Raw genomic sequence first — 25,473 nt, 5'->3', positions numbered from 1 at the left:
TGGTTGATAATTTCTTAGTCGTATTAAACAAATTTTTAAATAGTATTTGGAGTGGAAGATTTTTTTTTTAATTATAAGATTATCAAATATAAACAACTAAAGATATATATTTTAAATTTCACTTGCACCCACATGATGAAATTTCTTTATTTAGCAAAGTGAATCAGAACAAAAATAAGTATACGTATTAAATTAAAATAGTGTAATAATGAGTTATACCTAATTTTTATTCTGATCATGTGTGGTTAACTTGAGTTTTTGGTGTTCTAGAAAAAGGAAAAAGAATGGAATCTTATGATCTTATTCGATAAAAAAAAAATTGTACGGTGGATGTAATCTAACCACTTTGGTACTTCATCAATCACAAGAGAGAGAATTACAGAGTGTGACATGCTTTTTCTAGATACACTAAACATCACTAATATCAAGTGATTATCACATGTGATTAGACATTAGAGATAATTTCAAGTTTTGTAAGTATGATAAAATAGCCCTAAGTTTTTTAAATTATATAAGAATTAAAAGAAATTATATTAAATTTTATAGAAATGAAAAAAAAATAATCAAAAGGATATGTCTTACAATAGAAATAGAAGTGATTTGATTAAATAATGGTAATTTGAATTCTTAGGAGTGATTAAATGAAAAAAATAATTAGCATATAATTATGGAGAGAGTTGGAATATGTCACATAAAGGATACTGTAATCTGAGGGATGTGATGGGAAGTGTAAAGGTGATAATAACTTGAATATAATGGAACTCATCCCTTATCTTCTAATTTATATTTACAACTCAAATAATGATGAGTGTCTCTTTTCTTAAACCCAAAAGGTGGAAAATGTATCTATTAAATGGAACATTATATATACTTTACTTGAGCATAGTTTATTTTATTTATTTTTTAATACTTTTGACTTTGTTTTAGAAAAGGAAGTGGGGTTATAAAATAGTTTTAGAAAGTTAAGTTCTTTAACTTTTATCTTCAAAAGTAATTTTTTTTCATATTTTGTTTTTGGGGTAAATTTTTTTTGTCCAACTTTTGATTTGTGTGTTTATTTATTTATTTTGATCATTGTTGTTTTAATTTAGGTGTGTTTAGTTTATGTAATATTTTGTTCATTCTAAATTAGTCCTCTTAATGATAGGCATTAAAAAAGAAAATAAATTCCAAGTTACAAGATTAAAAAAACATATATTTCACCTTAATTGGAACAAAAACAACAATAACCAAACAAAAACAACTTTAAAAAACAAAAATATTTAAAAAAAATAAAATATAACTATTATATTCCATTTTTCTTGAAATGATCTATTACTACAATAAAATTATTAAATAAAAATTAAATTTAAAGATTAAAAATAATTAATCACTTTACTAACTAAATTAGATATTATTTTTAAAATAAAAAACATTTCTAAACATTTTTCAATCACGTAAAATATTTTTACTCTATCATCTACTTATTAACTATAATATGTAGTAACTTTATTAATTTTATAAAAAAATATTTTAAAATCATATTAGGGATAATGTTTTATTTGAAGTGATAATGTTCAAGTTTTTACATTGGGAGTAGAAATTAAATTGTCATTTGACTTGAATTTTGAAATTAAAAAATTGTGACAAATTATGTAGCGAAAGGTGGTAAATGAAAAACTACACGGGGACGTGTCAGTCATAAGTCCCCTGCATTTGGGTTTCATGCACGTGGACTGCCCTCTCACAAACCCCCACACCACATTCTTAGCGCGTGCACCTAATTCAAATATATTTTTTTCATCACCAAAATTTAACTACATAATATATTATTCATAATATTTACTAAAATAATTTAATTTATTATTCATAGACAGAACTCAATATCTAATAATTGAAGCTTTATTTTCATTTTAATTCACTATTATATAAAATAGAAGTCAGAATCCCTAAATATCAAATTCTAGAACTCAAATCTGTTGGATAAATTGTCCTTAGTTTGTTCTTCAGTTTAAGAGATATCATCGTTATGATCAATAACTATGTTTGAGGTATTATTTGTTTTGAAGATGACTCGAGTTGGGATTAGAGAATATATAATATTGACATAAAGAAAAATATTGAGAAAGAAAGATATTAAATATTTTTTTTATTTATGTATAAGATTGAAATCTAAAATCTTACCAAGAATGTTAGATTCCTCACCTAGAAAAAGTAACAGAAAACGACAAAATACCAGTGTGACACACGTGCTCCAAATTCGCGTCCTCGTACCACTCCCAGAACCTTGATTAGTTGTCTTTTTAACTGTGTTCAAGGCGTTGTTGGCTCAACCTCAAACAAAGTTCACAGGCCCACACATCAACCTCAAAGTCCTTCACAACACAACACACAATCATAATAACACTTCCTGCAATTACATTTTACTTGCACACACACACAAATTTTCCCAAAGAAAAAAAATCACACTTTTCTCTAACAGAGACCATGTTTGTCCTAGAAAATGGTGCGAAGAAGGGGGAAGACCCAAGGCTTCAAGCCATCTCCGAAGCCATCAGAGTGGTGCCTCACTTCCCCAAACAAGGTCTTAATTTCATCATTACAATAATACTAATGTCTGGTGCTAATACTAAAGATACTAATACTGATGAATGCTGATACTTAGCTACTTCCAAGTTTTTCATTTTTCAATTCTTATAAATTATGCTGTTGTTATTAAATTTAATGAACCACAGGAATAATGTTTCAAGACATAACAACATTGTTGTTGGATCACAACGCGTTCAAAGACGCGGTTGGCATTTTTGTTGATCGTTACAGAGACATGGATATTTCTGTTGTTGCTGGTAATCAAACTATACTCTATCTTCCTCTGCATGAACGACCCTTTTAGAACTCACAACTCAAAACCATATTTTCATCTTTTTTTAATTCTTAGTTATTGTTGTTACTATTGAAAGACGAGTAAATATGAGTACTGTAGTGTATGTATGAACTTCTTTGCATGAAAGGTGAAGCAATTTCTGTGGGAAATTGAGGTTCTGCATCAGCCATGTTCTTCTTCTATTTTAGTTTCAAAAGGGTTTGCTTTTGGCCATTTTTTTAATGCAACTGATATATCAAGTATTCTTTGTATATCTCTTCTTAGTTCTCTCATACATAACTGCATGTATGTTGAAATTTGCAAGGGGAATGACTATTTCCTTTGTTCCTTTAAGCTCTATGTTGGGTAAGAACTGAGTGAGAGTAATTTTCTTCTGGTTCAACTTGAGAGGTTCCTTTAGGTAACAGTTAAATCAAACTCATACATGGTAACTAAGTTTACAAAGTTTGCTTTTCACCACAATTTTAATTCCATCGTCAAGGTTTTTGGAATCTTCGTGAACAGAATTGTGACTGCATAGTTGTATTTGTCCGTAATTTTTCATAATGCTAAATATTGTATTGGAGTCATAATCATAATTGCATGATAAGTCATTTTAACTTTTTAAGCAAAAGATGCATTCATTGAATCTCTTAGTTGTTTACCTTTCATGACGCAACACTGAATTTTGCTATTCAGATGGCACTACTAAATCATGTTTAAGATTATGTTTTGGCAATTCGATTTGCACTGGCATTTGCAACCCTGTGAACATGTTCAATATCTTAATAATGGTGACCCTTTTGATTTAGGAGCTAGTAAATGTTGGCTTTTATTGGTTTACATGCTAATGCAATTCGATTGGATTGGATTATATGCAGGGGTTGAAGCCAGGGGATTCATTTTTGGTTCCTCAATTGCGTTAGGCATTGGTGCCAAGTTTGTTCCTTTATGCAAAGCTGGAAAGCTGCCAGGTATATCTGTGTTGTGTTGAACATAATTGAGCACTACTGTTAATCTTAATCTGTTTTAAGTTAAAAGTAGAATATACCAAACTTAGCCCAAAAGAAATGCACCTGAATGAAGACCATTTTCGGTGGATGGGAGGGTCTATTCTGAGTGGAAAGGCCTTGTCATAGTCATATAATTTGGTTTTTCATTATTACTTATGGTGCTGTTTTACTGTTAATGTTTGTGGATTACTCGTTTATCCAATCTCAAATTGGTTCCAACTTTTGTATTTTTTGTTCTTAGAGGAAGAACCTAAACAAGTTCCCTAATGTCATAGTATATGGAATCATCGTTTTAATTGGAATAGATGTTTGTGGCTGTACTGTCCTTGATCTTCAGTGAGCAATCTTATCAGTATACATCTACTATTTGACATATCACGATTCATTCTAGTTATGAAAACAAGATACCAAAATAAAGCATGTTATGTACTTTGAAACAGTTCATTCTCTGCTTATTTTTATGGTAAATATTTGATTGATCATGTAAGTTGAAAGTAACTCTGGGGTCCAATAACTATTCTCATCAACAAGATTCTTAGGCTCTTTTAGCTGTATCTATCAATTTAAACTACTACTTGTTCCTGTGCATTAATTTGGTCTACACATTCACACCTAATCTTTGACTTGCTTCATGTTTAGGTGAAGTAATTTCAGAAAAATATGTTCTAGAATATGGCACTGATTGTTTGGAGTTGCATGTTGGGGCTGTTGAATCCAGTGAACGGGTGATAATTATTGATGATTTGGTGGCCACAGGTGGAACTCTATCAGCAGCAATTAGACTTCTAGGTGATTTGCTCTTGCAGGCTTTCATGATTGAAATAACTGTTTTGTTCTATATTCTTTTTTGCAAGAAAAATTCTCTTCTAAATTCAATGTGTTTCTGTGGTGAGTAACTAAAGATGTATTCAGCTTTAATTTCTTATGAGTGTAGACCATGATGCACTTTAAATTAAGGGTTCATTCATTCATATGACTGTCTTGTCACACTCCTACATAGTGCAATACTAGAAAAAGATGCATTTTCAAATATAAAAAAAAAACTTTATGACTTAACTCCTATTTTTTTGTCTTGTCCCTAAAATGCTTAAGTTTCTTTTCAATTCATTTTGTAGAACGTGCTGGTGCTGAAGTGGTGGAGTGTGCTTGTGTGATTGGTCTGTCTGATCTCAAGGTATTGGCTAAATTAAATCATTGCTTTTGTAAGTTGTGTTTTGCCAGCTAGTCTTACAAAATTCCATCTTCTTGTTCTTGGCATGCTAAAGTAAAGTTCTTCACCAAATTCATACTTTTTTTTCTGATACAATATTTCTAGATTACTAATATTAACAATTCATCTTTTAAACATATCTATAGCTTGAAACTATATAATTGGTTGTTCCATGATGTTCTTATTTTCCTTTTCAAATCATGGAAATGAAACAAACTATAGCCTTCTTTCAGGTAAGATGCAAGCTTAATGGAAAGCCACTTTATATCCTTTTGGAGCCACGCCAAATAGAGAATGGTTTTTGAAGTGGAAATTGAAATTGCACACTACACATGAAGAAATGGTTGCATATAATGGAGCATTTGGAGTTTGGTGAACTCTACAATGGCTTTGTTTGGAGGTCTCACAATGCCAACTTCAAAAATCCTTATCCAATGGAGGCACCATTTTGCTAATTTAGAGACATTTCAGTAGAGGCCAAATGGTACCTTAATTTATTCTTTATGGAACTTGGTTCTTCTTATCCCTTTTTGACATATATGTTTAGGAGTTATGATTATAATATATGTGTCTCACTTCGTTTTGGGCTGTTTCACATTATACACTTTTAATGTTCAGTAAAAGTTTATTTTTTAACATATGCTTGTATTGTGGTTTGTCACTTTAATGAAAAATAATAAGGTTTTATATGATTTTTTAATGTGGATATTTATTGCGAGATAATAATTTTAGAAATTTGCCAAATATATAGTATGATAACAGTAACATCTTATGATGTTAAGCGTAAATTGTACTACCTTATTTGATATTTATGGTGAAATCGTTTGAATAGTACCGTTCTCCTTTGGATTTCTTTTCCATTCATTTTCAATGAGGCAACTGCTTCCGGCACGAGATTACTGCACCCAATTTCAGTGCACCCAATTTCAGCGGAAAAAACAAAAATGTCCTTAAAAAAAGGGGGTACGTATAAAAATATATTCTGGATCCCCTTTTCTGCAATATGTTTCCAGATTTTTTTTTCCAAAACAAATTTTTTGTAGACAATTTCTTCCTGCACCATATCTCAATTTTGACCTGCACCCTATCATTTTTACAAAATCTCAAAACTACCCATATTCCAGATTTGAAAATCCAAAACACAAAATTAAAAATATATTCTCGATAAAAATTTCAAGAATTCAAAAATGTGTTTTGGATATTCAAATCCGAAATATTTTCAAATTAAATGTTTGGAAAGTGATTTTTATTTACACCTTCCTTTTGTTGTAGGTTATTTTTGTCATTTATGAAGGGTATTTTTATAATTTTTTATAGTGGATTGGATGCATGTTGTAATTGATATGGTGTGGAAGAAATTGTCTTTTTTTTATTACGGATTTTCTTATTTGAAATGGGCTTTTGATTTTTTTTTTCAGATTTTTATTTTCGGAACACAATAATCTCTTCCAAATCTACTTTTCTATAATGTATTATTTTTAATTCTGGATTTTTTTTTATCCAGAATGGGATTTTATTTTTTCTTTCTGGATTTTTATTTCCAAAATACAATAATCTCTTATGGATTTAATTTTTCAAAATGTATTATTTTCAATTCTAGATTTTTATTTTCGAAATAAAGGGTGCTTTTAGAATTTTAAAATTGTGTTGGGTGCAGATTGAAAAATGTTGGGTGTAGAAAGAATTTACCTTTCAATGATGATAAGATCTCTTTTGATTAAAACTTTATAATTATGTTTGTATTTGGGTGGGTACTACTCATTCGGATGGAAAAAACGAGGATGCCATGTAAGGAATAATCGAGAGAGGGAGAGAGATCGAAAGCAAAAGGAAACAGTGTGAGAGAGAAGGTAAAGAAAACATAATGTATTATCATTTAAAAGAAAAATAGAATACAAGACTTTATAAAGTGCGAGCACTATATGATGATAATGGAGTAAATGTTATTAATTAATATTCTCCTTAAACTAATGGTTGGAATCACAACAACCGTTAGTTTATCCTTAAATGAGTGTAAAGAAGGAGTAGATAGAAGCCCATTAGTTTATCCTAAATGAGTGAAAAGAAGAAGCAGACATAGGCCTGGTAAGTATATCCCCTCTGTTTGTTTTATTAGAAGTAAGATAATCCAAGAGTGACCCTACATTAGATCCGTCAGGAACATCAGTTGTCAAATTACCAATAGGGTTTTTCAGGAGCTTCGGTTGTTGATCTTTCTTCCGATACTCTTTATGTTGTTTAGGAATTGCGACCTTCCCTTATTCCTATTCATAAGGAGTTGTCTTCTGAGAAGGCTTATGTTGAGGTCTAAGAACACGAACGTGATCATGAATCACGCGGCAATGAGCAAGCTCATGCCCAATCATCTTATAGTGAGAGTAGAATGGAGGGAGCCATTCATATTCCACATCGGCTAAAAAAGCAAAGTCTGAACGTTCAACCAAGAGCTGATCGAGAAGAGGGGATAACAGATGAATATCCATCAGCACTCTAGCAAACAACCGTTACTCTTTCTCATGGTATGATCATTCAAAGACAAAAAAGTACCAATGCCTCTAGTGATGGAAAATATCGCCCTTGGTCTCCAATATTCCAAAGGAAAATGGTAGATTCTAACCCAGGCCTGAGTTTTAGTACTCTTCATAGTAGATGGAACAAAGTCTTTTGTCTAGGAAAACAATCTCAAGAAACTAGGAGATAGCTACAATGAACCCATCCCGAGAGTCCACTGCATGTCTTCTAAAGAAGAGAACTCAAACTCATAAAAACCCTTCCCAAGAGGGATTGATTTCCACGGTCCAATAGCCTTCCACACAAGTTGCAACTTTTTAGTTAAATCAATGTGTGTGAGAGGTTTATGCCCCTTAGATAGAATAATCCGACCATGTAGATGGGTCCTTCAATCTTCAAGACCAACCAAGTTATCTTCCCCATCAACCCGGACAACAACCATGTCTCCGTTAATACAAGGAGTAGGTAGCTGAGACAAAGGAATGTTACATGTATTTCTCAAAGCCTGAGCAAAAGTTTTCCTTTGGCCTGACATAGCAGACACTTTCTTATTAGGAAACACTTCTCGATCAATCAAGCAAGCCCATGGGATGAGGAAACCCGTAGAACCCTCCGTCATTCTCAAAGGCTAACAAGCTGTCGACCAGCCCCCCAGCCACCACCATCCCACTGGTTGCACCACCATTGCTTACCGGCCGCACCAGAGAAGACACAAAAGGTGGCAACTTTTGTTGTGTGCAATGCCTTGACACCACCGCCAACAGCACCTGTACACGTTTAAGGTTTAGGGTTTAGAAAAGTTTTTCTTTTCTCATTTGCATTCTCTATAAATTTCTAATCTCATCATTTATTAGATTAACGATCAGAGACTATCTTTGGACTCTTGATAGTGATTATAGCTAAATTGCTCGATCATATTTTTTTTAGAGTAAGTTCTTTATGTTTATTCTTTCTTTGACTCAATTTGTGTTTTCATTTACTTAGGTAAACATGCTTTCCATTTACTGTATGTGACTTTAGGATTAATCTCTATTAGTCCAGGGTCCTAGTGATGTACTCAAACGATTAATCAGAACTATGTGTTGCAGGTTAGACTATCCTTGTTTTTCTTAGGAGTTAGAACACTTTGTGAGTGCTCATCCTTCTAATCAGGTAAAAGAAGCTAGTGTTATCTTTCAATACAACTCTAGGTTAGAGAATATGGATGTGAAGGTGATGTGGTCGCAAGTTCAAAAATTTTATTGCAGGGTTTTCTTTCTTGATTGAAATAGATATTAATTGATGAAAATGGTTGGAAGTTTAAACAATTGTATAAGTGGTTGATGATTTAAATTAATTGTGATGTGTATTTTGAAGTTAAGACTTGATTTTTTCTTGTTAAATTGTGTTTTTTTAAAGGATTTATACTTGCTCTTTGCTTCAAATTCGTTAGGCACATTTTCTCTATGCTAAGCGGATTTGAGTTGTAGTGTTTGGAGTACTCTCGACCTTAAATTTGCTCAGCACAAATTTCATACACTTATGTGTATTTGAGTTGCAGTGTTTGGGTTGTTCTTTGCCCCCAAATGCCCTTAGCACCAACACTTTATGCTTAGCACCAACACCCTACGCCAAGCACCAACATCCTGCACTTAGCGCAAACACTCTGAGCTCAAACCCAACTTCCTAAGCTCGAGCCGTTTTCACAACATTTGTCATTTTCGCTCAACTACCTTTTTGTTTCTTTTATATAGACCATGAAATTGAATTAAATCTTATGAAATTTTATTATTTTGTAAATTGAAAGTGACTATAATTTTCTAAAGGCTAATATTTTATTTAATTCATGCACTTAAATGTTTAAAACAAGTAAATCTAACATTTATTAAAATATAAAACAAATACTCATCATATATTCAATTGATTTTAAAAATTTTAAATGTCATGAAATTATTATTGATATTTTCTAATAGTTATGAAAGTATAAATTTATGTGTGACTGAATGGTATGTTGATAAGTAAGATGAACTATAAATCATATGAAAATGTAATCAATACATAGTATTTTTAAGAAAAGAAATATTGTTTCTAGATGGTTAGGATGTGCATTGATTAAAAATTTGTCTAGAATGTGGTATGCTAACTCCACTAGTATATTAGAATTATAAAGATGAAGATTATTAGGTGGTGAGTCGAAGGAAACTACAACATTTTTGCCTTTAGGCAATGGTAAAATATACCACACATATAAAAGTGTTACCTAAACATAATAAAGGCCACAATTTTAGAGATGTGGCTTTAAGACTATAAGAAGCCACAATTTTTAAAACGTTGATACTTTAAGCCACAGGTTTAAAAACATTGATACTTTAAGCCACAAGTATAAAATTGTTGATACTTTAAGCCATGGTTATCTACGTGTGACCTTATGATGGGTTAAAAACACCCGAATTAAATTATATCCAATTTTGCGGGAATCATTTTCTTTTTCCCTCTCTCGTGAAAAACACATTAAATACCTATACCTCTCACTCTCTGTACACCGTGTCTCCCTTTCACTTGCATTTTTTCCCTGTTCTTCCTCACTGTCTTTCCTCCCTGTCTCGCGTTCCTCGTGTTCTTCCTCACTTCTCACTTGGACAACACTGAACATTGTCTTTTTGAACAACATTGTACGCTCTTTTTCTGAACAACACTGAACATTCTCTTTATGGACTTAGGTTTGGAAAGTCTATCCCTCACCTGGCTCGCTCCTTCATCTATGTAATTTAGGGGTTTTTCGTTAGTTTTTTTTTCCAGTGCAAGGACATTTTTTCCTCAGAAGCCAAATGGATTTGGAGTGTTTAGGGTTTCGAAGGTTGTTATGGTTTTTAGGGTTTTGCATTGATAATGGGATTTCAACTAAAGGGTATTTGAAATTCCTTGGTCTGATATGTATGTGTTCAAGTTTGTATTTTGACCCGTTGATATGAATCCAAATAGAAATGACAATAAAATTGGGAATTTAGGGTTACGGAACGAAATAAATTCAAAACAGTAACAATAGAAACCTGAATAAAGGAAGGCGCCACAAACAAAGTTTGATAAGCCTAAGGATGATCGCCACAAGAATTGGTGGATTCTTTATAAGATCGCAAGATGCAGGGAAAAACCCTAGCAGAGAAACACTCTCTAAAATTGTCAAAATATTTGTTCCCCTATTATGAGTTCCAATAGTGTATAAATTACAAATTTAACTAGAGGTTTTTTCTTGTTTGTAAGAAAATAAGACAATACTACACCGCACGCAATTTTTTTTTTTTTTTTTTTAGTTTATGTCCATATAATCCATGTTTTATTTAATTTTTTTTTAATAATGAAGGCTTAATGGACACTATTTAGCGTTCACAACATCACTTTCACTTTCTTTTGTAGTTAATTTTGCTTTTTGATGTAGTGGACATTAATTGATAATTAATTAATTTCATTTATCTCCATAATCTCACGAGTTATATATAAATTTTACATGTTATACTTCGAGTAATTTATTTTTAATAAAAATATCTTTTTAAGTAAGGAGTTTAAAAAAATTGAAATTTTATAATTTGATTATATATTATTTAAAATTAGAGATTTTTTCCAAATTTGAAATTTTGCTTTTTTTATATTTTTAAATTTATGTCTCTTTTATTTGTATTTTTTTCCTCAACTTCATTTTGATTATAATGCCTTAGACCTAACTAAGACAAAGACATTATTGGCTTAGATCAAAGTTTTAGAAGTTTTTTTCAAATTAAAGTTAATCATGGTGTTTATTGTGTGCGTCACCAAAATTGATAACCGATGTGAGGTGTGATCATTCTTTTAACCAATATCAATTAAAATTACTTGATAGATAATGTAGGTTGATGTTATTTTTCCATCTATTAGTTAGGATTTTCCTTTTCAACATTGAGAAAACTAATTTTTCGATCCTCCAAGATCTTTATCAAGAGGGAGGAAATGATGCGGACATCCAAGCCCAAGGGCGACTAATCTTTTGGAGGCCCACAGTTTAAAAAGACTAAGTTGATTGCACGCACAACAAGATTGGAATATTAAAATAAAAATAATATTATTATTTTATTTGGAGTTAGGATTTGAACTCAAAACTAAGTGTAGAGTATCAACCTAACCACTAGGACAAATGGTCATTCTTAAAGATTTAAAAAAAAAAAAATTTGTTTGGAAAAAATCTCTAATTTTAAATAATATATAATCAAATTATAAAATTTCAATTTTTTAAAAATCCTTACTTAAAAAGATATTTTTATTAAAAATAAATTACTCGAAGTATAACATGTAAAATTTATATATAACTCGTGAGATTATGGAGATAAATGAAATTAATTAATTATCAATTAATGTCCACTACATCAAAAAGCAAAATTAGTTGCAAAAGAAAGTGAAGGTGATGTTGTGAACGCTAAATAGTGTCCATTAAGCCTTCATTATTAAAAAAAAAATAAATAAAACGTGGATTATATGAACATAAACTAAAAAAAAGAAAAAAAAATTGCGTGCGGTCACAACTGAAACTATAAATAATAATAAAATTTAAAATTTTGTAGGTTAAGTCCACTCAAACATAATAAATATATATATATATATAAATTAAATTTAAATAAGTAATAAAATTATGAAGGTTAAACCCATTTAAAAATTGTATGGTCATTTCGTTGACTAAGCCAAATTACGTCCATTTATTATAATTAGTGTCTTTTTTTACCCATCCTAATAAGCATAATTTTTTTTCGTATTAGATTTTTCATTTCCCAAAAAATTATATCACAAATATTCTTTGAATAATATAATAAAGTTTATTAATGCATAACGTTTGACTATTAAAAAATATTAATGCAGAACGTTTGACCATTAAAAAAATATTAATATCAATTTTCTTTAATGTATAACGTTTAGTCATTAAAAAAATATTAATGTTAATAAAATTGTACGTTTTATACATTATTATGACCAACAAAATAATGTTCAATCCTATTTTAAACTGTCTGAACTTTATACACTTTTTAATATATTTTTATTAGCTATTGAAATAAATATATTACGTATCATCGTTATTCTGTCAAAATAGTAAAGTTGTACAAGTGATTTTGATACTTTAAAATATTAAAAAGTTGAAAAGTTAAAATATTTGGTATATTAACAATATATATTTTTGGTGATTATTAATATTATTTATTGATTTCTTCATTGTCTCATATGGATAACAATTATATTACTGTTCTACTTTATTGCTTCCATTTAGTATACCATTATCCATTATCCTTAAGCAGAACTGTGGCAAAATTATGTAATTCATTTTATATCTCATCTAACAATTCATAAATATTTTTATAAACCTAGAAATTATATATATATATATATATATATATTAAAATATCAGTTTATAATATTTTTAATAAATAATTAAATGATGTTAATGATTACGTGTTTCTAGAAAAAAAAAAAAAATCTAAAGGTCCTACACTTTTTTTAAAGTAAATTGAAATGACCTATTCAAGATGGTTTAAAATGTGAGTGATCTTATTTCCAACTTCTTTTTAGTGAGGAAAATAGAAGAACATTTTTCATCAATGGTGCTATAAAAATAAAGAGTCTTATATTATTTAATTATACTTTATTGTAATTGTTTACTTTGAGAATTCCATAATAAAAAAACGTATTTGTATTCATATTTTTATTGAAATAAGATAATTTCAAAAAAGATGTGGAAAACAAATAAATTTATAAGAAAAATGGTAATAAATAGTTAATTTTTAATTGTTTTCAAGTAAATATTGTATTATTACTTATTTTACTACATAAAGAGATTATTTTATTAAAATGAGTTATAAAGGGTATTTTTTTCTAGACAATGTCAGTATACATAAATTTTACATCCAAAGAGAAAAGCTAAGGCAATTATTTGAACTCTTAACAAGTGCTGCTATCATTATAAAATCATAAAAATATACATATACACATACCAACCTTGAATTGATAATAATAAAGAATAATATAAAAGATTTTAGAATTAATATGAGTGGATGCAATTCCCCCATCCATATATATATGGACAGTGAAGAATGATTCTGAGAACTGATGTGGTCCAACTCCAACAATGAGAAAAGTGATTGGTTTGTTGATGCTGATTTTGCCTTTGGATCAATACATAGCCATCTGAATTTCAGAAAGCATATAAACAAACATGCATAGCTCCTACAAAGAATCCTCTCTCACCTTTCATTGTCACCATCCACTCACAGTGATCTCATACTTCTGTGCTCTCACCCTCTTGTGCTCATATGCAACTTTTTTTGGGACTAAAATTAATAGTGGGGTATAAAGAAATCAATAATTTTCCATATGTTTTTCAGCTTTATAGTTCTACAGCAACAATTACATCACAATCTCAGAGGGTATGCTGCACAAAACTACACAATATTGCTTGTGGCCAAAAACCTCAAAGTTTAGAAATTGTTTATTATTTTGGCTAAAAGGAGCAAACAAAGATCAATTTCTTCTCTCTTTTGTTTTTAGTGTAAACCTCACCTAAGGTTTAGTTTTCAAGATCACATTCTCAGCAACAGTGTGACATATCTGATGCAGTTGGACCAAAGTACCTAACACAGCAGTTCTTGCCGGTTATGTGTGTACATGTTTGGTTGTAAAAAGTTAAAAAAAAAAATGCAATTTTAACAGTATCTATACTTAATTGAGTCTTGCCATGAATATATATTAAATTTCTATTTTCTTGTTGATTAAAAGGAGTAGAAATAAAAAAATAAAAAAAAACTGGGTAGAAAGAAGTGATTCTAATTAAGCTTGATTGCATGTGTTGTGTGGCAGTCACAATTGCAGTTAAGTACGTCACCTGCATTATGGTCCACTGTTTTATTTTTTTATGATTCCTTTAGTTGCAAATGTAAACTGATACAGTGATTTGAAAAACACATGCTTGTAATCAGACACTTACCTTCATCCCTCAGAAGGGTTTTGTTTGTGCTTCACACTTTTTTCTTTTCTTTTCAACATTCATCTTCTTTCTCCTTGAATCTTCAAAAAGTGGCAGATAAAACCCCAATCATTTTGGTTAAAAAAAGCAAATCCATCACCACTCATGTCAGTCCAAAATGCTGGTGCTTTTTCACTTCTGAAGCAAAAAAGGATTACCAAAATTAATAAACAAATAATAATTATTACTTTACATGCAATTTATATCCAGATTATTAACCTGACAATAATAATAATAATGACAATTCTTCAAGATAGATTACAAGAAAAAAAAACTGAAATTCAGTACTAATTAGTTAAACAAAATTGAAGAAGAACATGTATGGAGAAGCATACAGAAGAACACACAGCAGCAAAATCTGATAAAGAAAAAGATACACATATATATATATATATATATATATATATATATATAACATTGGTGTTGTGTATAGATTGTGCAGAAAGAGAGACATGCCATATATATATTGAAGCAGATCATCTCAGTGATTTTCCACAACTTTCTTGAATTGTGGTAATGTAAACTCTGTTGTATTGATGAGCTTAATTGGAAAAGCTCAAACAAAACACAGTTCAAGAAAGCTGTGGAAGATCACTAAAAAGATCATTCATCACAAAGTGACACCCTTCTCTATGAAATGGTTTTCTAAGAATGAACCAAAGGGGAGAGAGAAGAATAAGAGTGAATGGGAATAGGTAGAGGTTTCAATGTATATATATATATATATATATATATATATATATATATATATATATATATGTAAGTTGGTAATTAAAAGAGAGAGAGAGAGCAATTCTTTATTTCCACTAAAAAAAACATTTAAGATTTTATTAATGAGATAGACTACCAAAAAAAAGGCATTGTTAAAGTTACTAAACATCATGAAATTTTGTGAAGTAAATAAAGATTTTCTTATGTTGAAAATTGTACCCTTTTTTTCTTCTTAATATAGATTATGAAATTTTAATAAGTATCTTAGGACACTAGTTAAGGAATTAAAAAATATTATAAAAACATCGAAAATAGGTTTAAATTCATTTTTTATATCCTTAAAGTTTCATGAATGTAATTTTCATTCAATAAAAAATTAATTGCATATTTCAAATTTCAAATTTTTCCAAAAATTAACTATGCTCTAATACTAAGATTATAAAAAAAATATCAATTAGAAACCAATTTTAGATAAAAAAATAATTAATTGTTATATGACTAAATTAGATACTATTTTAGAAAAGAAAAATTGGTAATTAGCTACCAAGGTTTTAAGTACCAAATTTAGATTTTAAATTTGGTAGAAAAACCTTGATTTTTAATTAAATACTAATTTAAAAACTATTTAATAATAATATAAACTAATTTAAAAATTAAAATTTTTTTAGTCTATAAAATGATATCTAATTTAGTCACTATATAATTATTTTTAGTTAAAATTGATTTTTATTTCATGATTTTTTTACTATCTAATTTTAAATAAAAAAAATTAAACATGCATTCTTTCGGTTATAATAAAAATATTAATTACTTAATTCATGAAAATTAATAGCAATAATAAAACTCCATCGGTTTCTTAATATTAGGAGTTAAAGGTTTGATTGCTAAATCAATATACATATTAATTTTCATAAATTTTAATAAACATTTTAATTTCTGTCTAATAATACCCTTATCATTGTCATTATTTTTTTACAGAGAAGATCAGTCAAGATAACGTATCTTCCAATCAAGGGTCAATTTTTATTTTTTCTCAACAGAAAACTTATCTTATCTCTTTGTAATAAAGTATCAATTATTTTTCTCTCAAGCAAATAACATCTTGTAAGATAGAGTATCTGAAACATTTGTTTTATCTGAACCTTTTTTTTCTCTCATTTCAATAAAAATAAGTTTCCTTTTATAATATTTAATCTTAAAAATTTTACTATCAAATTTTGATTTTAAACAATAAGGAAAGATTTTTGCTTTCCATAAAAGAAATTAATATCCCTCATATTTTTAATATATATTGGATTTTAATCATTTTATACAAAATTGCACTTACATATTATTGTATTAATGTAGTCTTAAATTTTACAACTGGCAAATAAAAAAAAAAGTATGATGGTTGAAAAATGAGGTGTGAACCTAGTTGAGATTTTTGGTCTGATCAGTGATCAGTAAAATAGGTATTTAGATATATCCCCACATCTATTAGAAAAAGACAGGTTATATATCTGCATAATGCCCCAAAAACAGTTAAGACTCTGATAAACATCACAGTTACCCTAAAAAATCACACTCACCAACATCTACCCCCACACAAGAGAACCTGTGAAGCTATAGGACTATCAACACAACCTCACTCATCCACCCACAGGATACATAACAATCCAACAACAGAAGTAGGTGGGAAAATGGAGAGAAAAACTTAGCAAAAGCTATAAAAATATTAGGCAAAACTGTGAAACACTACAAGAAAATCATTAAACAGAAATCAAGTTTATAGACAAAAAAAGTGATTAGTTGATATATTGAATAAATTATATATACTATTTCAGATGCTACAAAAAATTATTGGTATCTAAATTAGTTCCTATTATTGATAAATAGTTTCTAAATTGATAGCTAATATATATATATATATATATATATATATATATATTGATAAATAGTTTCTAAAGTGGTCTCTAATTAAGTATCAAGGTTAAATTATTGGTATCTAAATTAGTTTATATTATTGATAAATAGTTTCTAAATTGGTATCTAATTAGTTACAATTTTAGAAATTATTTATCAATAATAGAAACTAAATTTTGGTAGTCTTTAACATTGTATCTCATTTATATAATTTAGTCAATATAACAAATAATTATTTTTTGTCTTCAAAATTGATTTTTGTTGTAGTAGTGTTTGAACCTAGTTGAGATACTAGTGGGATATTATTATTTGATAATCATTTTTTTACCAGTAAAGAATAAAATTGAAGAAAAAAAGAATATTTCAGGAGTAGCTCAACCCGTATACATCACCTATAGGCTTAAGACATAACTAAACAATCCTATAGAATCATCCGTAGTGGTGCACATTTGTAAAATTGAATTTATGAATAAGAAGAATATATATATTAATGTTAGATCAAAATTATTTTGTGTTAATATTTCTTAGAAGCTTCATAATTGATGGAATACTTGTCTTAATTAGTGAGGGGAAATGTTGGTCTAGTCCCTCATATTTTTGTATTTTCTTTCTTTTTTTCCTTTTTAATAATATTTTTTTTTCATGTGGTGGCAAATGATTGTTATAAGGTGTTAGTATAACTGAGATGTCAAGTTGCACAGTGATGCCTAAAATGAAAGTTTTTATTTTAAACCAATTATTTAGTGTTATAAATTTGATTAAATATGTTATTAAAAGTTTTAGATATCAAAATTGCATTTGGATGAAATTATGAAAATATTGAAAGTCATACACAAGATCATTGAGTTTTATAATATTTTCTCATTGAAACATAATCACATAACATAAATGTAAGACTATAGATTATAAGAACAATTATATACAGCTTTAACTAGAATATAAGTGTCGAGACTTTTGTATTGTAATAAAAAAAATGTTTTACAAAGTGAGCTGATACACTAGAATCACTAAAAGTAAATTAAAATTTCCTACAATAATTCTTGTAATGAAAATGACCAAAGTTTCCGGGATCAAATAAAACAAAGAAAATAAAGGGAGGAGCATATTCCATTCGATACATTTTATACATTGTATAAGAAAAACATTTATTTAATTTTTTTTTTAAAATAGCTTCTTAATATTAATCTTATTATTATTAAAAATGATAAAAAAAAATAAAACCTATACAAGTTATATTAAATATATGTAGTGAATAGTTTGAATTATGAAGTAATGTTATTTTTTTAATTTTATTAAGCATTTTCAAAGAAATTATTGAAAATTAATTTAAATAAAAAAGTGAAAAGAAGGAAAATTGAAAGATAAAAAAAAATTAAGAGTATCAAATATATAAAAAGGAAGAAGGATATTGATAATAATTTAAAAGGTTAAAAGAGGAATGGTTTTGCTAGTCACATGTAGAGTTGTTAAAATAAGTGTTTGGTCCACAAGGAAAATAACGTATCACAATATGTTTTGTAAAACCAATAAAGTTAAAACGGTTAGCTACAACTTTACTAATTTATAATCTAATTTGATCAACATAAAATTATTTGATAAAATATCTCTTCTAGCTTACACCTTGTACTTTTTATTACTATTTTTTTATATTTTAATATTATTTAATTTCATTTTACTTATTATTATTTATTTTAATTTTATAAAGACAACTAATTATACTATTTTTAATATTCGTCGAAATTGCTTTTTTAATTTTTGTGTAATTTAAATTAAAAAAGATTTAACATTATAAATTAAATTAGCTATTTTTTCATTGCATGATGCTATGTGAAAAACATAGATAAAAAAAATCAATGTAACAATAATTTAAATTGATAAACAAGCAATTTAAATTTTTTAAAAGAAATAAAATGACTTTTCCGAATTAAAAATATATATTTAACATTTAGAAAATAAATAAAAGTACTAAAAAAGTTCAATAATAATTTAATTATTTAGAATCTAAATAAATAATTGGTAGCTAAAATCTTACTAGATACCAATTTAGAAACTATTTATCAATAATAGAAACTAATTTAGATATCAATAATTTTTTTAGTCTTTAAAATAGTATATAATTTACTTAATATAACAACTAACAATTTTTTTTCTCTACAATGAATTTTTATTTAATATTTTTTTGAAATGTGAAAGATAAAATGAATATTTTTTAAAATTTAAATGACATTAGCTTTAATTAATGATTAGATTTAATTATTTTTGTTCATAAATAGGCTAGTTTGATATGAGTCTATTTGGTCAAATTAATTAAAGAAGTTAATTCAATTTAGGTTATTTTCTTTAGATTAAACTCAAATCCTATATATGGTTACCTGAGTCAAGTTATCTGACTAACTCTACTTCAATAACTCTAGTTTTATATAGGAATGACAACACTAGGTGTGTATTCAAACTAATACCCATAAAAACTTATAATATAATAGTTTATTCATATAATCTACATCTTAAATAAATCTTATTATTTAGGAGATTGTACTGGTCCTACAAAACTCAAACTATACAGGTTAATGTCACTCTATGAACTATATTTGTTTAGCTCACAATTATAGTAATGAAAACTCACAATAAAAAGATATCCTAAATTTAAAAGTGATAGTGTGAAAACATTGGATTATAGTGATAACTCACAAGTTTAAGTCTAAATCTTAAGCTCTAATTATAATATTAGTCTTCGTATTAATTATTTTTTCTCTCATAAATAGACTAGTTTGATCTTAGTCTATTTGGTCAAACTAACTAAAGAAGTTAATTCAATTTAGGTTATGTTTTTTTAGATTATAGTCAAACCCTATTGACAGTTACTTGACTCAAGTTATTTGACTAACTCTATTTCAACAACTCTAGTTTTATGTAGGAATGACAACACTAGTTGTGTATTCAAACTAATACCCTCATAAACTTATACTAGAATAGTTTATTCATATAATCTACATCTTAAAGAACTCTTATTATTTAGAAGATTGTATTGATCCTGCAAAACTCTCAAACTATATGGGTCAATGTCACTCTATGAACTACATTTGTTTAGCGCACAAATTATAGTAATAGAACAAAACTCACAATAAAAAGATATCCTAAATTTAAAAGTGATACTCTTAAACTGTAAACAAAAAAATATGGTGTGGTGGATGTGTAATGGGTCAATATTCACACACTGCAACATAGTCAACTTAGTGTTAACTATTAACATTTCCACCTTTTGAATGAATTTAAATGGGAAACAAAATCTAGTTTGGAAGAGGTTGTGGATTGCAATAGTATGGGAGGTGTGGACATATAGGAATAACATAATATTTAGGCAAGGAAAGGTTGACATGAAAGAAGTGTGAAGTTTGGCTTAATTAAAAGCATGACTATAGATCAAACAGAAGCATACAACTGTGAATTTTTCATTTCGAACTAGGTCCATTGTCCTATTATGTGTCTAGAAAGTTTGTGATGTTTGAAAGGGAGTCATTAACTAGGTTTACTGTGGTTTGAATAGAAATTTTAGCAGTATGCAGTGTTGTTGGGGCTCGTTAGGGGTAGCATAGGATTATTGTGCTGACATATTATATTATCTACTTTCCATAACATTCTACCTTGGTCAACAAATGTTGCTTAAAGTTTGTTGTGGTTACACGTCATTCTTTCTATCCAAGTTATATCTCAAATGGAAGTGAAAAGGGAGGGTTTGGAGGCAACGCCACATCAATATAGGACCATAGTAAGACTTACTTGCTTGTCATGTAATCCCTGCTATGGTTGTGCAATTTTGGAAAGGTGATAGCAGCGGTGACATTAAAGTAAGGCCATGCTAAGGAATACTTTTTATTGTGGGAAGTTAGATATTCTGAAATTAATAGCATCTCTATTTTGAGAATTTTTTTGGGAATGTGATTGATTGGTATGTAAATATTGTTTAACATGTTTGTGTTGGTAATCACTGTCAAGAGGAATAGAATAGCCTGAGCAAACAAGAACCACAAATGGGATCTGACATTAGGACTTTTGTGCAGGAGTATGGCTTGTTGTTGTTCTTTGTCATCAAGTCAATTTTTGTAAAATGGTTGGTACATCACTAAAATCTCATAATTTATTTATTTTATTTTTTTGTCGATAAAAAAAGGTTTGACAACTAATTATCTTTACATGATCTCATATTCATTGTGAAAAACATATATAAGTAAAATAATTAGTTATTCAAGTTTCATTTTAATATAATCACCATCTCTTTAAAAAATTTCTCTATGATTCTGACAACCTCCTTCATCATACTGAAAATCAAAGGTCACCACTAGACTTTTGGCTGTGAATAAAACAAAGCTTCCTGATCCGAATTTTAGTTAGAGTAAGTTCATTTTTACTCATTTTTTCTTTGAATCAGTTTTGAGTTCTAGTATTTGTGTGTAGAGGTGTTTGCATGTGGTGGTTATAGCTCTAGGATTAGTCTCTATTAGTTTAGAAGCCTAGTGATATGTTTGGATCATTGATCAGGACCCATTCTTTCTTTAGGAGTTAGAGCTCTTTGTGAGCACGCTTATTCTGATTAAGTAAGAGAAACTATTTTTACTTTTCAATGGAATCTTAAGTTAAAAGATTTGAACGAGAAAGTGACGTGGTCACAAGCTTCAAATTTTCTTGCAGAATTTTTTGTTGAGTAAATTAAGGTGTTTTTATTGAGATTGAATGTGAAAGTATAGAGATGATAGATTTTGTTGATTTGGTATATCACATGTTGATTATGATGTGAAGAAAATCATGAATGTGTAATCATTTGAAGTGTAAACATTGATGACTGTTGGTTGTTTGAATTTGAATTTGAATGAATATGGTTTAGAATTCGTGAATGTATAGATATATAGGTTGACAAATGAGTTCAATGAGAATATTGATCCAACTCTGAGCAAGGTGAAATCATTTTTCTCTTATATGTTTTATAAAATACAAGTTTGAGTATTTATTTTGAGTGAAATATTGAAAAGTATCAATTTTATGAAATTTTCTTCTGATATGACATGGGCTTAGACTATGTTGTGATGAAAATATAACAATATGACAGGTGCAAGTCTCTGAGTCTTACACTGATCTTCTGGAAGTAGAGTCAAGTGTTTGTGTATATTGGTCAGTGATTTTTTTACATGAGTAATATTGATTTTGAATTATTTATAGACACTTGATTGGTTTGTTAAAATATAATGGATGAACAGTGATGAATTTTATGTTCGTGATTGAAAGTTATAGTTAGTTATATTGGAAGTTTTAATAATTTCTAGTTTACCCTACATTTTATTTTGTGTTTGTTTCTTTTTAAATTATGATCGTATATTACATGAGAGCAAATGATGTTGCAGGTAGTAGAACTCCACATTGAGAAGATGGAGTGTTCTAATTCTTTTTTTTTGACATTTTTGTTTTTTTATATAATGTATATTTTAAATTCTTTGAGATACTTTATGGATGATATGTATATATTTATAAGTTTTAATTAGATATTTTTTTGCATGATATAATATTTAGGTGATATGATTAGGGATGTTACATTAATTCTCAAAATTAATTAAATAAAACAATAAACTTGAAAGAACTAATTCAGAAACTTAGATGACATTACCAATAAAAGTTAGGGGTAACCAAGTATGTCTTAACTCGTGGGTTGATTTGTCAACCTGTCAATATTTGACAGGTCAGAGTGGTGTTTTCAACCTGCCAGTCTGTTTTGGTCTATCTGGTCAAAATATATGAAATTGGTGGATTAAAGGTAAGGCTGGGCACATTGACCCGCTAGCCCATTTTTTAAATTAAAAATTAAAATAAAAAATAGTTTAAAAAATTAACTTCTAACATTATATTATAGTTGAAATATTGAGAATAAAGTACTCTTCTTCCTTAACTCAATTTTTATCTATAAGAAAATTTTTTCTAAGTAAGGTTTTAATGATGCTCATTCTTAACATAAATAAATAAATATATATATATATATATTCTCTATAATTCTTTTTATAACGGTCATTTTAACAAATTAGACCAAATAATTAAAGAGTATTCTTCGATATCGAAAAATCATTAGATCAATAGTATCTATTTAAAATTAAACGATTATAAAATGTTTTTATAAACTTAGGCCAAAAAAAAAAAAAAAAAAAAAAACTTCGAGATCAAATCATCATCAATTTTTTTACAAATTTAGACCAAGCAATCATAGAGCACATTAAGATCAAATAATAGTGCTTAATCAAGAGAATAAATTATTGAAATTACTTTAAATAGAATAATAAGTTATGATAAATAACTTAGTTGATATCAGAAAGAAAATTAAAAAGGCAAAGGTTTGAGAATTATGGAGAGTTAGCCCCTATATACATTAATGCACATGCATGCCAGATAAGAGGTCTCTCTATCTCTCTTCTGCTTTCACTTTTTGCTGTCTACAACCACTTAATCTCTGGAATACTCTGTAATATTGTTGGAACTAGTTACAAAAATACAAGGTGAGTGGCATAACAAGTAACATCAAAGAGGCAAAGAAACATGGTGGGTCTAACCCTAATTATGACTTGTGACACCCTCCAACTCAACTTCTGGCTACATAATCCCAACAGTGCAAAACTCTACCAAAAAAATATTCATTTTTCTTAAAGCATTTTTGTGATCAACATGGATCCACTTATGTTTGTCTTTATATGCTGCAATTTAATGTTTACATCAAAGAAGGGGTGATGGTATCTTTCCACTACAACAAAAATATTAAAAAAAAATTAATTTTTTGAAAAAAAAATAATTAGTTGTTATAATAACTAAATTAGAAATCATTTTATAAATTAAAAAAAATTATTTTTCAAAAAAGTTTCTAAATTAGTGTCTAATTAGCAACCAAAGTTTTTCTACCAAATTTAGAATCTAAATAATTTGTAGCAAAAATCTTGATGGCTAATTAAACATCAATTTAAAAATCATTTAATAATAATATAAATTAATTTAAAAACCAAATTTTTTTTAATCTTTAAAATATTTTTTATTTAGTCATTATAAAAAATAATTATTTTTTTATTTAAAAATTGATTTTTATTTCATGGTTTTTTTATTGTTCTATCAAGCATAAAAAGATGGATACAACTTTATTTGTATGGAAATATCAGCTCATAAATAAATTCATGTATAGCTTTTTTTTGTATAAAAATAATATCAAAATTTCAAGTTATAACTCTCTTTCAAGAAACAAATAGTAATGAACGAATTTTGTTGCAGATTATGTATGGATAATTCTTTCATATAAACTTCTAAAAGGAAAATAGTAACATATTTTTATAAACTAAAAATAATTTACGTAAGTCTTGCATATTTTCAATATATAAATATGAGGAATAATTTTTTCTTTTATTATCTCTATAAAAAGTTTCATCATATAGCAAAACATGTAAGTTAAAAATATGATTTTTTAAGCAACTCGAGAAGTATCAACCTTGAAATAAGCATGTAAACACAAAATAGCTACTGTGAACAGAGCACTGCCATATGATCTTATGAACAGAGTATAGAGTATAGTACGACATAAAAAAATATCTCTTCTCTATTTTTTTATTAATAAATAATAAAATATAATATTTAAAATATATTTCAACTCGTAAAGATTAAAAAAATTAGTCAATCCTTCTACTTATATATAAAAATTATAATTGGGATGGTGAGATCCTTAGATTTTTTTTTAATAAAAACTTTTATATTAGATATTATTATGAAATTTTACATATCTAATTAATTGTCATATAAAAAATATATTATTAAATAGAATACAAATAAATACGGAAAACTAGATTAAATATATAGTATTGGTGACTTGTTGGAAGATGAAGACGATAATAGAGAGGTTCATGGAGATGGAAACGTTAGCTTGAAACATGAGTTATTCCGAGAGTTATAACATTCCAATAATGAAATAGAAACCATTTTTTAGATACCATAATAATTAGTTGTAATAGTAACTAAATTAGAAACCATTTTAAAAATTAAAAAAATTATTTCTAAATTAATTTTTATTATTGTTAAATAGTTTCTAAATTGATATATAATTAGCTACCAAGGTTTTTGCTAAAAAATTTGAATTTTAATGGTACTAATAAATTGACTAATAAAATATTTCATTAAATATATAATTTTTTTAAGATAATACATGTAGACACATTATTACTATTCTAATTTAAATATATATATATATAATATTATATTTAAATTT

At 27.8% G+C, this 25,473-nt stretch overlaps 2 protein-coding genes and 1 long non-coding RNA gene across 5 annotated transcripts; 1 reads left to right on the top strand and 2 right to left on the bottom strand.

Moving 5' to 3' along the window:
- The first annotated feature begins 2,315 nt into the window (after positions 1-2,315).
- Positions 2,316-5,773, top strand: LOC137813313 (adenine phosphoribosyltransferase 5-like). Of its 2 annotated transcripts, none has more exons than XM_068615449.1 (6): positions 2,316-2,563; positions 2,715-2,825; positions 3,724-3,816; positions 4,495-4,644; positions 4,971-5,029; positions 5,299-5,773. In XM_068615449.1, the coding sequence occupies exons 1-6, from the start codon at positions 2,467-2,469 to the stop codon at positions 5,368-5,370; spliced, it is 582 nt and encodes a 193-aa protein (XP_068471550.1). In that variant the 5' UTR covers positions 2,316-2,466; the 3' UTR covers positions 5,371-5,773. The 2 variants fall into 2 exon arrangements, with proteins under 2 accessions (XP_068471550.1, XP_068471549.1); XM_068615448.1 differs by having other exon boundaries at positions 2,358-2,563; positions 5,288-5,773.
- A 1,556-nt stretch (positions 5,774-7,329) lies between these two features.
- Positions 7,330-8,195, bottom strand: LOC137815368 (uncharacterized). Its single transcript, XM_068618511.1, has 4 exons — positions 7,983-8,195; positions 7,771-7,871; positions 7,613-7,688; positions 7,330-7,512 (listed from the first exon to the last, which is right to left on the bottom strand). Exons 1-4 carry the CDS (start codon positions 8,193-8,195, stop codon positions 7,330-7,332), a joined length of 573 nt encoding a protein of 190 aa, XP_068474612.1.
- Positions 8,196-13,495: 5,300 nt separating this feature from the next.
- LOC137813312 (uncharacterized) lies at positions 13,496-15,272 on the bottom strand. 2 transcript variants are annotated; one of them, XR_011081411.1, is made up of 2 exons: positions 15,045-15,272; positions 13,496-14,726 (listed from the first exon to the last, which is right to left on the bottom strand). It is a non-coding gene; the product is annotated as an uncharacterized lncRNA (long non-coding RNA). The 2 variants fall into 2 exon arrangements; XR_011081412.1 differs by lacking the exon at positions 15,045-15,272 and adding an exon at positions 14,924-15,019.
- Between the last annotated feature and the right edge of the window lie 10,201 nt (positions 15,273-25,473).

The sequence above is a fragment of the Phaseolus vulgaris genome, chromosome 1, assembly GCF_000499845.2.
Source record: "Phaseolus vulgaris cultivar G19833 chromosome 1, P. vulgaris v2.0, whole genome shotgun sequence".
NCBI lineage: Eukaryota > Viridiplantae > Streptophyta > Magnoliopsida > Fabales > Fabaceae > Phaseolus > Phaseolus vulgaris.
Note: the sequence above shows the minus strand (reverse complement) of the source record. Positions and strands in the feature narration are given on the sequence as shown.